General features: G+C 40.6%; 1 protein-coding gene across 2 annotated transcripts in view; it reads right to left on the bottom strand.

Moving 5' to 3' along the window:
• Positions 1–548: 548 nt before the first annotated feature.
• COL8A1 (collagen type VIII alpha 1 chain) overlaps positions 549–14,937 on the bottom strand; it is a 143,919-nt gene continuing 129,530 nt past the window's right edge. For both annotated transcript variants that reach the window (XM_075335141.1, XM_075335140.1), the window contains one exon: positions 549–6,598. In XM_075335141.1, the coding sequence (XP_075191256.1) occupies positions 4,686–6,598 (1,913 nt within the window). In that variant the 3' untranslated portion in view covers positions 549–4,685. The remainder of the gene's footprint in view (positions 6,599–14,937) is intronic.

Below are 14,937 nucleotides of genomic sequence, written 5' to 3' on the forward strand. Positions count from 1 at the left end.
ACTTTTCGGAACTTGAAGACTCATCTGTTCAGTAATGCCTACAATCTTCAATGACCCCACTGCTTCACCACCACCACAGCTGCTGCCTCACCACCATGCGAAGCTGCTGCCGCATGACCACCATGTGGAGCTGCTGCCACTGCACCACTGTGCGGTGCTGCCGCCACACCACCGTGCGCAGCTGCCACCCAACCTACATCCCACCTACTGTCTCCTTACCAAAATCCTATAGAATGTAAGCCCGCAAGGGCAGGGTCCTCTTCCCTCTGTACTAGTCTGTCTATTGTAACTTATATATGTATTCTGTATGTAAACCCCTTCTCAAGTACGGCACCATGGAATTAATGGTGCTCTATAAATAAATATTATTATTATTATTAATAATAATAATAATAATAATTTATCATCTTTTCATCCATCTATCTAGTCATCCATCCAGCTATCCAGTCATCATTATCACTCCTTGTTAACATGTAAGTCGCGAAAATAAGGCAACAGTACCAGATATTTGGGGAAAAGAACTTTATTGTTCAACAACACTTTGTAGATTTTCAGTTTCACATTCCAATCAGGATCTTATTTGTGACAAACGCCAGATTTCAAGAACAGCAGTAACCATCGCCAGTATCACCGACGTAACCGCAGTGTTCATTCCATTGCCTCAGATCATCACAGGGACATATCATTTCAAGAACAATATTCTTGCATTTTCATTTTTACATTAAACAGAATTCACCTTTTTATATTTAGCACCATTTGAAAATACAGTATGTCTTATTTATGCTGTGCAGTGATTCAGGAAATCTGAGATGCGTTTGTAAAATACTGTCATTTTTTTCATTTTTTTTTAAACAAAAATAATTTACTTATGAAATTGCATCGATATAGTAATAGTATAGTAGTAACCAGCAGGGTGGATGCATATATGTTTTAGAATGAAACTACTCTATTTTGGTAAAATTAGGAATTCAAATCAATACTTGAAAATCTGGCACCTATTGAATATTTAAAGCATGATAACAATATTTGCATCAAAAAGTTTGTTTTTGCTTTTTTTTTTTACATTTTTTATATTTTTTTTTTTACTTTAAAATTACATCGTCCAAATATAGAACAGTTTATTTAAGCTATGGATATAGTGAAACCATGATTTAACAAAGATACTCTCTGCTCCCTATGTCTATTGCCTATGATGATGTGTGCTGTAGTATAATAACCTGGATAACCAATGTCTACTTAAGGTGAGTGATCATTTGCTAGCAGCATTTCTATAGCAAATATCTAAATCTTAAATCAAACTTGGTAAATATAGATGCAGCATACATGGTACATATTAAAAAAACCTCCTAATTTTCGAAGCTCCTGAGCAGTGCACATTACGCCTAACTGGTCATGCAGCAGAGTTGGTTTAAAGGTGCGCTTTTACCGCATGTTCATCTTCACTATACTTTTTTTATTTTTTTATTATTTCTTTAATACATCTAAAATAAACCCAAAAACTTTGCGCATCTTTTTAATTGAAAAATTTCCTACTATTCTTTATGCAAAGCTCCATTACAGACCTATGCTTTCCCATGGTTTTGGAGTATTCCGATCCCGCTGTAATCTCCCTTCCATATGTCTCCTATTTTTTTGAGTGGGTTGGCATGAAGAATACAGAGTATGTAGGATCAGACTACATAGTGTTTGTAGTCTGTTACCATGGAAATGCTTAATTCTGCACAGCTGGAAATAAATATTTTTCATCAAGACTTTCTGAAAAGGTGCTTCATTTCTCATTCTAGATACATTGAAATCGTAGAATAAAAATCATGCCTAGGCAGATAAAGCACAGATAAAATAAAAAAACATAATTAAAGGAACACTAAACACAGGAAATGTACAACTGGTATCTCAGCAGTCCCATATTAAAAGAGGTTGTCCACTATTTGGACAACCCCTTTTCAATCAGAGGCATATCCCCCGTTAAAATGAAAACACACACTTCCCTCCAGTGCTGGCGCTGTTCCTGCTGTTTCAGGATTCACTCTCCTGGTTTCATGTGAGGTTATGTCACGAGAGCCCTGCGTCCAATCAGCACCGACTTCTCTCCCCCGCCTTCGGACATATCAAACATCAATAGAAAGTTGGCGACCAGCAGCAGCGCTGACTTTCTCTTAATGTTCGATTTTCCAAAGGCGGGAGAGGGAAACTGGTGCTGATTGGGCGCGGGGCTCGTGTGACGTAACAACCTTTCTTGACCTCTGGGAGAACAAATGCCGACACCGCTGAAACAGCATCCGCACTGGAGGTGAATATAAGTGTTTTTATTTTAACGAGAGCAAACACTCAGATGGAGAAGGTGGCCAACCCCCTTAATATCCTCATATTATTTGATCCCATTTCGTTTCACATTACAATAAAAGCAAAAAAAATATATAAAGAAATCTTTTCTATGTCTACTAGGAGCTCAGCCATATCTCCTTCTCAGTGACAGACAGAAAAGGGCCCCACTGAAAGAAAAGTGATTGTCATTTTACAGTCCAATAATGTGTCTGACAGAAGTTGCTTGTCTCTCTGGAGGTGGAAGTGGTGCCCCTTCTCACTTGGGCCCCTGTGCAGCTGCACAGGTTGTACTAATTGTATGTCCGTCCCTACTCTTTCTGCCTCTTATTGTCCTGTGTCTGGCTTCGCAGCTAAGTTTAACCACAACAGATATACTATTTTCCACCTGGAAGCATCGGCGGAAAATCTGCAGAATAAAATAGCAGCAAAATGGCTGAGAACTACGCAACTCAAAACACTAAATTGACAAACAGTGTGAATTTTTTATTTTTATGCAATTTTCTAATGGATTTCACTACACAGCAGAATCTACGATAAATTTTTGGCATCCTGTGTAGATGTACCCAACGGTCTGTAGGCTTCCTGCCCCACAGTAGGACAAAAGTTGGTTACGTTGAATTAGCCAAGGCCCATGACTAAGCCGAGTAAGCCGTGTTGTCTGCAGAATTTCTACGTTCTACAAGGCTTTATATTTTTTTTCACTCTAAACTAATAAACCGTAACAATAACTAGATTTCTAATTTACATTTATAGGTTTAGCGTTCCTTTAAAAAAAAATCCACAAGCAAAACTAATACTAAATCTGCACATAAAACGCTAGTCAGGATAAGGCAAGCTCACAGAACATGGTGTAGTAGGGTTAGGCATGGCTGAAGATGACAAGAATTGTATTGGAGAGACTGGGGAGTGACATGGAGCGCATAGAGTCTTATCCGGTGGTATAGAAGAACAGAAATAATTGGTTTGGTCACCTGGTGTGAGTGACAAAAGCACATATAATGCAGGGCTGCTGCAGATCCAAAGGAGAAGTGTCAGGAAAAAATATATGGTATATGGATATTTTTGCGCTTCTGATATAAATAGGATGAATCCATGACCAAGAGGGTTAATAGTATCTGTGGTTTATTTTCTACATGTCTCGAAGCTAACATCAACTGCTTCTTCTGGAAAATACACAAAACTATATGTGAGTTTTTCTTAAGTAGAATTTGGTGTTATCTTCTGCAGTTTATTTTCTAATCATTTCGAAGCTAACACCAGATTCTTTGTCAGGAAAAGCCATGAATAGTTTTTTGTTTTTTATCCTGAAGAAGAAGCTGGTGTTAGTTTCGAAACGCGTAGAAAATAAACCACAGATGCTATTAATCTTCTTGGTCGTGAATTCATCCTAATCACATCAGAAGGGCAAAAAAGGTCCATACACCGCTTATCTTTTCTAGAAATTCTGTTGTGTGTCTTAGTATAGTAAATATATCATAGCCTTTTAATTTAATTTGTGCTCTTGGTTTGGAAAAAAAAAACTGTACAGAAAATATTCTGGTCATAGGGAACACAGAAAATGTGCATTTTGGAGCTTTTTGATCACTATTAAAACTTAACAAGCATCAGATTTCTCATTAACAGGATGTATTCTGACAATACATTGGAAAAGTCAAAGATTATTCGTTTTCCAAATTATACACGTGTATATCACGAAAACACAATTTTTTAGAAAAAAGATCTACCCCCCTCCCAAGAAACAATGCCATTCTCCCCTTGGGTTGTGTGTGGTATTGCAGCTCGTGATGGAGTGGAGTGGCACTTTTTGTTAAGCAAAACCCTTGAAATAGTTTTACACATACCAAAAAAAATTCTCTACCGCTTACAAAAACATGATGGTCAGATGGGCATTACATTTGAATGAACACAGATTTCATAGCTTTGTACCCACAGTAACCTTTTTTTTGTTGATTTTTTTTTTTAGTAAACTCTTTACTTTTCACAAATTTACATGTAAACTATGCAATAAAATATATTAATTTCAAATAATACTGTAGATGAAAGAATGCCAGAGTTAAGGAACAAAAACATTTTGATCTGTATGTGCAGTATGTGCCAGGACACTATAGAGGGTAGCACCAGACCTTAATTCAATGAAAATAAAGTCTTCAACTCTGTTTTTAGATAATGTGCATAGTACAATAGAAGATTTAAGCTGTGGTAAAGGATGGTCCAACCATTCAACATAAGGTGATACCTTCAGGCCAGAAATATACCGTTTAGCAAAATATTGCCGCTGGTAGCAGTGTTTTTAAGGCAGTTATTACCAATATAAAAAAAGTAAAAGCAAATTTAATTTAGAAGTCTCTACTAATTTTTGTTCACATTGGATACAATAAATATCCAGAGAATGATGAGTGGACATATTGTCCAGCGTATAGTCCAGATGCTTGATCTGACGGCATTTGAATATATACTTTGTCTCCATGCATCAGTGGGACAACTGCACTGCCTGAAGCTTGGTCCAGATAGCCTTTCTTATACTCATCATACGTGTACATCAATGGCTCAGCATTCTTGTACAATGCCACCCAAACGTTTGCACCTTTACAATGGATATGGTAGGAGAAGTAGTAGATTCCAGGAATTTCACAAGTGAATATGCCTGTGAGTGGATTGTAGCCTTGTCTGCCATTGTACAGTAATCTTTCAAACTTTATGGGTTCTCCTACCGGTGGGAAGGCAGTAGTTAGTTCAGCTGTAAAGGCTGGCATCTCATGAACTGGAACTGTACCTCCTTTCTTTCCTTGATAACCATGTGGGGTTTTTACTCCATCAATTGCAGGTCCTACATTTGGCAAATACTGGCCCATTCCTGGTGGTGTAGGTGGGATTTCTGCTGGAAGTCCAGGCTCACCTGGTGGACCAGGAGGACCAGGTAAGCCACGTTGTCCAGGGGGTCCTATTGCTCCAGGTGGCCCTATTGGACCCTGCTGGCCTGGCACACCAGCTTTGCCAACGCCTGGTATACCAGGTGCCCCCTGTAAACCTTGATCTCCTTTAGGTCCTGGAAGTCCAGGAGGACCAATAGGACCACTTGGCCCTGCAAGACCAGGTATTCCAGTTGGTCCTTGCAAACCTAGTTCACCAGGAATTCCAGATTCTCCTTTAGGTCCAGGCAATCCAGGTGCACCAGGTGGTCCAGTTAAACCTTTGTGTCCCCCTTCTCCTTTAGGACCTATTGGTCCTGGTAAACCTCTCAGACCCTGAGGCCCCACTTCACCTGGAAATCCTTGTTTACCTGGAAGTCCTTGACTTCCTGGTTCACCTTTTGATCCTGTTGGTCCTTCAGCACCTCCAATGCCACGATCTCCTTTGGGCCCTGGAAATCCACCCACACCTGGAGGTCCTAAAGGTCCTGGTAATCCTGCTGGACCTGGCTCACCTGGTTGGCCTCCAATACCTGGTTCACCTATATGACCTTTCTCACCTTTTGGGCCAATGGGGCCTGGTGGACCATTGTAACCACGCTCACCTTTAAGTCCAGGAAAACCTGGTTTGCCAATTCCAGGAAGACCTGGACCTCCAGGTAAACCAGGAAGTCCTTGATCCCCTTTGCCACCAGGTATTCCAATTTCACCGGGAAGACCATCCTGACCTGGTTTTCCAACACCTGGAATTCCTGGTGGACCCTGAAGCCCAGGTGGTCCAGTAGGTCCTTCTAGTCCTGGTTGACCTTGTATCCCAGGATTACCATGGTGCCCTTTTGGTCCTGGGAACCCATTCATGCCAGGTTTACCAATACCAGGCAAGCCAGGTGGGCCCGGTTGTCCTTGTAATCCTGGGGGACCTTTAAGTCCAGGTAATCCTGGTACGCCAATTCCCTTATCTCCTTTTGGGCCTGCAATGCCAGGATATCCAGGTGGTCCTTTAAATCCTTGTTCACCTTTAGTTCCTGGAAGTCCTGGTAAACCTGGCTCACCTGGTTTTCCAATGCCAGCTAATCCAGCAAGGCCAGGTGCCCCCTGGGGCCCTGGCTGCCCAGCTTGTCCACATTCTCCTTTTGGACCGTGATCTCCTTTTGGACCTGAAATTCCAATGCCTCCTGGTTTTCCTGGCATGCCTGGCATTCCTGGCTTGCCAATTCCAGGATATCCTGGTGGACCAGCGGGGCCTGGGTTTCCTTTAGGTCCTGGCAGTCCTTGTCCTGGTGGTCCAGGTGGCCCAGATGGCCCTCTTGGCCCTGGTTCACCAACTGGGCCTTGATCACCTCTTCGTGCAGCTAGTGGAAGTTCTGTAAAAAAAAAGCAAAAAAACCAAGTTATATTTCTTCTAAGGTGATGATGCCGTATACACAATGAGGTAAAAATTGTAATTTATGTTAATTTAAAATATTTGAATATCGTTATTAATGACCAATTATATTGGCTAAAAATTCCAGATATTTTGAGGATGGATTTTTTCAATGCAAGTAAACTGTATGATTTGAGAAAAAAGTAGTAGGAACGTACAAACATTTTTAAATGAATGACAGGTTTCACCCACCTCCTCTATTTTCTTTAATAAAAAAAAACACGGAACAAAACAATAAAAAAAATAATAATTCTGAAAGGAAAAAGACGAAACAGCTATTATAAATGCTTCCTTCCTTCTGGGATGAGATCTAGTCACTCTTCTAGCTACTTCTGTGATGAGATTTAGTACAAAAACTAAAAAGAGCAAAAAGTTCATTTTCCCATCTAGTTGTTGAATGAACATGTAGATAATTTTAAAATTACCCTATAATTATTTTTTTGAGTAAATTCAATTATTTTTATTATAATTATTTTCTACTGAGATGCTCCTAGTCTTTCATTTCCTATTTTTATCATTATGATGTTATTGATATGTAGACTACATTTACATTTACAGTGGTCCTGAACCTTTCAGAATCTTCCATATGTTTCCCTAAATTTGATCTAAAAACTACATCAAATTATCACACAAATCTTAAAAGTAAATAGTTCAATCAAGTAAAAAAATGAGAAAAAATTTGATTTAGCCATTTTTTTTTATTAAGGAAAATGACCGCTTTGAGAAGTAATAACGGCATCTAAATATTTTCACTAATTCTCGATTTAGTTTTGCACATTAGGTTAGAGGAATTCTTAGAAAACAGCTTCATCTCTGTATGTTGGTGGTTTTTTTCCATTGGTGGGATTATTCTTTAAACTTTTTACTTCTTTAGCCATTATTTTGTAGAATGACTTGTGTGCTTTGGGTTATTGTCTTACTGCATGAGCCATGTTCTCTTAAAATTCAGCTCATGGGCATACAGTATATCCTGACATTTTCCTTAACAAGTTGCTGAATTTAGAATTCATTGTTCCTTCAATGATTATACCCCATCCTGGCTTAGATTCGGCAATACAGGCCCAAACCATGATACTACCACCACTGTGTTTCTTTCTTCAAACATAACGCTTTTCATTTGGGCCAAAAAGCTCTACTTTGGTCTTAAAAGTCCCTAAATCTTTGATCCATTAGCCTTTTGGCTCGTTCAGTCTTTAGTGGACTGCAAATGAGCTGTAATGTTCTTTTTGGAGAGCAGTGGTTTTCTACTTGCAATCCTACCATGCACACCATTATTGTTCCATGTCTTACTTAGGGTAGACTTATGATGATCATTAATTAACAGTAGCTAATGTGAGAGAGGCCTTTAGTTGTTTAGGGTTTAACTTGGGTTCCTTTGTGATATTGCAGACTATTATGCGCCTTACTCTTGGACGGATCTTTGTTGCTCGTCTCCTGGGATGAATAATAATAATAATATTGATTTTCCTCTGTTTCTATACAATCTGTCTGACTGTGGAATTTGGAAAAATTTCAAGACTAGTTTCTTTGGGTCTGATGTGCATCAACAACTCTTGTTTTGAGGTTCTCAGAAACATTCTTTGTTTGGTTTGTGGAAGTGCATATTGCAAATGTCTGTTGTAAAGATAAGACTTTGATAGATCCCTGTTCTGTAACAAAACAGGTGGCCCACTCACACCTGATTGTCCTCCCATTAATTTCTCCTTCAAATTATCTGATAATTCTAAAGCTTCACTGAAGCGGCTTTACATGCTACAATAAATCTAACGATGTGTCAGCGGGGTCACGTCGTAAGTGACGCACATCCGGCTTCGTTAGTGTTGTTGTAGCGTGTGAAACCTACGTGCGATTGCGATTGTACGAAAACACGTTGATCCCATACACGTCGTTCAAATTTTAAAAATTGAACGTCCGGTTGTTCAATGTTCCCGACGCAGCACACATCGCTGTGTGTGACACCCCGGGAACGATGAACACATCTTACCTGCATCCCGCCTGCAATGCGGAAGGAAGGAGGTGGGCGGGATGTTTACGTCCCACTCATCTCAGCCCCTCCGCTTCTATTGGCCGGCCGCTGTGTGATGTCACTGTGACGCCGAACGTCCCCCCCACTACAGGAAGAGGATGTTCGCCGCCCACAGCAAGGTCGTATGGAAGGTAAGTACGTGTGACGGGATTTAATCGTTTGTGCGACACGGGCAACAAACTGAACCTGCCTCACATACGATGGGGGCGTGTGCGATCGCATACGAGATTGCATGTGTAATTGTAATGTGTAAAGCAGGCTTTACTTTTGCCATTCAAAGATGTGATACCATATCATTTTGCGCAATAAAAAAAAAGGTACAAAGGGTACTATTTTTGACCCATTTCTTTTACTTGATTATCTTCATCTACTTTTAGGACTTTTGGGAAAATCTGATGTACTTTTCAGTCAAATTTATGAAGAAATATGGAAAATTCTGAAATGTCCACTAGCTTTCAAGTGCCATTGTGCAAAAAAACAACCAAACAAACCCTATTATAATATTAACAATCTGAACCATGACATATTTTTTTGTTCAAAAGTTTAGGAATTGCTAAGTTTAAGAAAGAAAAAAAATGAATATCCTTATACACTGGAAAGTTTGATGTTTCTTATCCCATCTAATGCATATGAAACATTGTAAAGAAAAATGTCTTATATGAATCATTGTTAACTTAGAAGCATTAGAAGGATATCTAAGGCTTGACCTCACCAGTAGAGGCATAACTATGGTGGTTGCAGAGGCTATAGTCGTACCTAAACTCTGGAGTTCATGGGAGCATAAAGGCTTTTTTTGACCCATCTGAGAAGACCAGTACTATTAAAGACCCATGATAGTTGTGATTATATGTGTGTGTACATTTTATATACATATATATATATATATATATATATATATAATACCAGGACCAGGGAAAAGTGTTCTTGTCTTAAACGGTGGAAATAAACCACCCAGGGAGTTCGGTAGAAGGAAACTATGCATTGTCCTGCTCCATTTAGGAGCTTTGGGTTTTCAACATAATTATTGTAATTTTCCTGCTCAAGTTTGCTATACAGGGGCAGAGATCCTACAAGCTGATGGTTCTTTCTCTGCTCCTTGGAAACTGCTATGGGTAAAGCAATTATTTGATTTGGTGCTGTGCACTAGGCTCATCTCTGGGGAGTCAGAACTTACATGTATGGTTACTAGCCAACTGGCCTAGGATTTTCTGTTGTATCATTTGTGTTTTATTTTTACTGGTTTATATATGGCTCCAATAAAGCTGGTTGTGGCCAGCTGCATCAAACTTGCCTGGTGCAAATGGTGCAAACTGTTTTGGAGTGCCTGAAGCAGTGCTTTTGTTTGCGGCGGTACGCGCCGGTACGGGGTACCGGAAAATCTGAAGAGCGCCTCTGGCTCTGTCCACATGGCTAATTTGTAAACTATACAAATCAGCCATGTGGACGGAGGCACAAGCCAGAGGCGTCTCTAGGGAGGAGATGGCGGGGCACTGTCTGCTGCCTGATGCTGCGGTGTGGAAGTCTGCCGGGGTGGGAGCCGCTATTTTCTGAGCGTGGCTGTCACGCTGACAGCCGCACTCATAGAAAGTGCAGTGCGCGGCTCCCACTGATCAATTGTCCTTGTATCTGTCAGACACGAGGACAATTGGAGCGGTGACGCCGATGCTGACTTACGGGTCAGAGCGAGGACTTTCATGTGATCAGTTCAGCTGATCAGACTGCTGACCCGGAAGCCAGCGCCGCAGCGCAGAGGCGGCAGAGAGACGCTGTTAAGTGCTCCATTGTGGAGCTGAAGAAGACATGGAGGAGGAATATTATGGGGTGAAAAGGGAGTATTTATGAAACAGTATGGGGGAGAGAGGGTGGGGGAGGGAACTATCTGTGGACACACTATGGGGTGGACAGAGGGTGAGGAATGGGAATCATCTGTGGACACACTATCGGGGGGACAGGGTGGGGAATGGGAAACATCTGTGGACACACTTTGGGGGGGCAGAGGGTGGGGAGGGGGCAATATGTATATACACAGTATGGGTGGGGGAGGGAACTATTTGTGTACAGAGTATGGTGGGAAGAGAGGATGGTGAGGGAGAAGTATCTTTGGACACAGTATGGGGAGAGAGAGGATGAGGTTTCATGCATGGGGAGAGAGAGGATGAGGGGATGATGTATGGGGACAGAGAGGATGAGGGGGTGATATATGGGGACAGAGAGGATGAGGGGTGATGCATGGGGACAGAGAGGATGAGGGTTGATGCATGGGGACAGAGAGGATGAGGGGTGATGCATGGGGACAGAGAGGATGTGGAGCAAACTTGAAAGAAATTTCGAGGACACAATAGTGACATGGTATGAGGAGCAAGTGGGCAGGATGGGGAGTGAGGTGGAAAAGTGTATGGACACACAGGAGGTAGTGAGGAGACAGTAAGGGATGAGAAGAATGTGAGGGGCACAGAATAAAGACTGGGTAGTGGAGGGGGGTGGTATGGAGAAGGGGCAGAATGGGAGGACAGTGTGAGGTTATAACAAGGAGGGGGAGTGTGATGAAGGCACAGTATAAAGACTGGGCAGTATAAAGGGACACAGTGTAAAGGACACTGTAAACAGTACGCTCAGTTTGGAAAGAGGGAATATGTAGGCCATGTACCATAAGAGGGATAGTGTGGGTCATATTTTGTGCAGAGAATACTGTGAGGGGCCATTATTTATTCTGGGGCACAGTGTAGGGCAAATATTTTTAAGTAGAAGTATTATAATCATTCTGCTACTTTTAGGGGCATCGTGTCTGGATGTGTTACAGAAGACCGGAGAAGATGGAAATCTGCAGAGACGAATGCGAAAAGTCATCATTGCGTCAGGACAAGATGAAGAATAGAAAGAAATGACTAGAGACAACATGATCTATAAAGGTACCTGAATGTAAATGTTTATTTGTGATACTGACAATGTCTTATCATTAGGCCTTGGGCCCACTTGCACATTGCCTCTGATGTAATGCAAAGGGACCCCCACCAATCAGATGATTATGGTGCAGGTGGCCGGAAATGCTTATTTCTGGATCTGCTCCGTCCTCTGATGGTGTCCGCGGCCGAGTACTGCACATCCGCCTCATTGATTTTAATAGGAGACTGCTGCCACTATCAGAAGATGGAGCAGATCCAGAACTGAGCACTTCCGGCCACCACGGGCACCTAGAGTAGGCAATTGACGGGGTTGCCAGGTGCTGGACCCTGACCAGTTAGACATTGGTGACCTATCCTAAGGAAAGGTCATTAATGTTAAAGTAGTGGAAATCTCTTTAGTAAAGTCTTGTGCCGTCTGACAAGTTAAGGGTTACTATGTTTTTATTTATGTTGTTAGGAGCATTAAAGGGGTTGTCCAAATTTGTGACGAGTCTGCAGTCACTCCTTGTGTCACTCTGTGACTGCAGACTTCTGAATTCTCACAGTGTGCACACTGCACACTGTCAGGATTCTCTGGTGCTCGGTGCTGGCGGTGAGAGTGGGAGGTTATGAAGCTGCAAGTATGCAAATTGACTGAGGCTGGAACATCAGATCAGATACAACTCTCATACTTGTGCTCACATGATCGTCCATTCTCTCGCCACTGGCACCGGCACCGGCACCCCCCCCCCGCTCCTCAATGAGATGCGTACCAGCAAATATTTTTTTTACAAAAAAAGCACTGGCCTGAAGCACCCGTCTGATTCAGGAGGCAGCAAATTTCCTAAACCTGTCACAATAGACTGCTTGTGCTTGTATAAATATTTAGAAAGGAAAAATCCAGCAGTCTGTCTTTCATAAAAATGTGTATCTTTATTGATTCATATTAAAAAATTGTCATGCACACATTCCAGACACCTGACGCGTTTCGGACTACATCCTTTCTGTATCAATAGAGAGATGTGTTAACATAACCCCATGAGACATACAAGAAGTCTGTATACAAGGAAGATAGGTTCTCAGTAAAATCTATAGAGGAGTATGTGTATAAAAAGAAAATTACAAAGACCTGTCACATGCCATAAATATGTATTTTTAACTGGTGTAAATGTCACTAATCTCCTAAATATGAAAAGAAGCAAAGAGGGGGAGCACTCCCTGTGTGATACCACAGAGAGATGAACAAGAAAATTGAATGTGAGTCGCTCACCTGGATGAGTTGTGTGCAAGACAGCTCCAATGAACGTTAAATGAACCAAATGTTAAAGGCTGCTGCTCCGGCTGCTGCACTCATACCCATGGGTGGAGAGAAGATATTGGTTTGGAAAGAAGAGGCTGTGTTAATGGCGATCTCCAAGCGCTGCCAGAAAGGATCGATGAACTGGGAGATGAAGATAGACTTTAATGCAAAGTTTAAAACAACACGTTTCGGTGTTGGTTCAAATCCTTCTTCAGGTCCAATACTTACAATGATCACCCCTGCCTTATATTGGAATTGGGAGGGACATATGTAACCAATTAATACACTGCTTACTTTAATTATTTATATATAAGTGCACACATACAGTGACAAGCAAAAGGGTAACAATGTTGTGAACTTTTGAATTTCAGGCTTCATATCTCATCATCCACTACAGCTTTGAGTGTGAGACTACCTTCATGTTATAGACAATCATCTTGGCTACCTAATGCATCAATTTTATTTGCAATTATTTAGCATATTATTAGTAATGCAGATTCTCGTCATGTCACTGCATTGTTACTATTTTGCTCCTAAAAAAATCTAAATTTTAATTTTTATTATTTTGTTAGTATTTTGTAAATTTATCTTTAGGCTTTCCACATTTAGTGGACTGAGAGATATGGAGCCTGAAAATCAAAAGTATAAAACATTGTTGCCCTTTTGCTTGACATTGTATCGCTAAACAATAAAAACTGAATAAAATCCCTTGAAGTTAATATAAAAAAGGATAGTTCTATAAATAGAATCTATATGTATAAAATCTGGTTCGATGAAGAAATATTTATGGTCTATTTAACCTTTCACAGCATGTTTTCAATAGTTTAACCTTTTGGGTATTAAGATAGATTATTTTAAAATCGCATAGGATGCACCATTAACCAGCCTTTGAAATCTATTGGGGCAATAATTGGGTATATGCTCAAGTATAGTTAAAAGTAAATTAATTGAAATATTTTTGTCCTTATTATATTTATTTTTAATGTTCTAATAAAAAAATGTTTTCATAAACTGTAATTGAGCACACTGCTTTTTATATTTAATTGGTGCTTATTAATTTGACAATGCATAGGTTGTATCGTTCTCCCAACATATTGGAGATTGCAGTCACAATCAAGCAGGTAGTGTTACAATTGAAAAAGTGATTAATGTGGTGACTGCTGACTGAGAGGTGGAATAACCATGTTTGAGGATGAGGCAGCATTTACATTTAGGTTTCCCACTGAATAACATCCTTTGATATCTGGTAACAAAAAGTGATTTAGTCTCCGCTGTGTTTTTGGCTATGCAGTCTGGTTGGATGCAGCTGGGAGCTATAAAATTCTTCAAATTTATGTTACATCTAAATATGATGTTCGGTACAACAGGAAGGTGACCCGATAGAATTGGGTCACTTTTCACAATATACCAATGTTTAGATAAAATTCTGCAAATGATCTTGTGGGATCTATTGAAAGTTGTGACAAAGCCACATTTGTTTTTTATATTATGATTACCAGATTTTTCAGTAATAATTTTATTTTTACATTTTTTACCATACAATTTGTTTGTTTCAATTTTTTGTCCGGCTAAATGCATCTTTCAAGATATTTTTCAAATGGATACCCCTTCTCCAGGGATATCTGTTTTTAATATTTTGTTTTCATTAATCTGTGATGAAATTTTTTAGGATGCGACAATACTGCTAATATGGTATATTTTTAATGGCTGCTTGAGAAGTCATGATAACGATTGACTTCAACATCCTTGTCGTGTGGTGTTCAGCGTTGCACTTGCTAGGTAGGTGTCATGGCGGCATCGGACTCTGTTCACACTGCAGAGTCCGACAGGCAGTCTGGGATCCCTTAGTTACACAGTCTGTCATGGGCATTAGCTTGTTTTGGCTGTACGGCTCTCCAGCACAGGAGTAGTTAATTCCTGCTGGCTTGTGGTCATCTGCTGGGAGCTCAGGCAGCTCATTACCATCCTCAGCTGCTTGCACCCTTCATATAGTTCTGGTTCCTGGGGTTGAGTGCCGAATATAGCTTCTGCTTCTGTGCTACTTTGATCTACAAGTTGCGGTTCTGCATGGT

The sequence above is a fragment of the Anomaloglossus baeobatrachus genome, chromosome 2 (assembly GCF_048569485.1).
Source record: "Anomaloglossus baeobatrachus isolate aAnoBae1 chromosome 2, aAnoBae1.hap1, whole genome shotgun sequence".
Lineage (NCBI taxonomy): Eukaryota > Metazoa > Chordata > Amphibia > Anura > Aromobatidae > Anomaloglossus > Anomaloglossus baeobatrachus.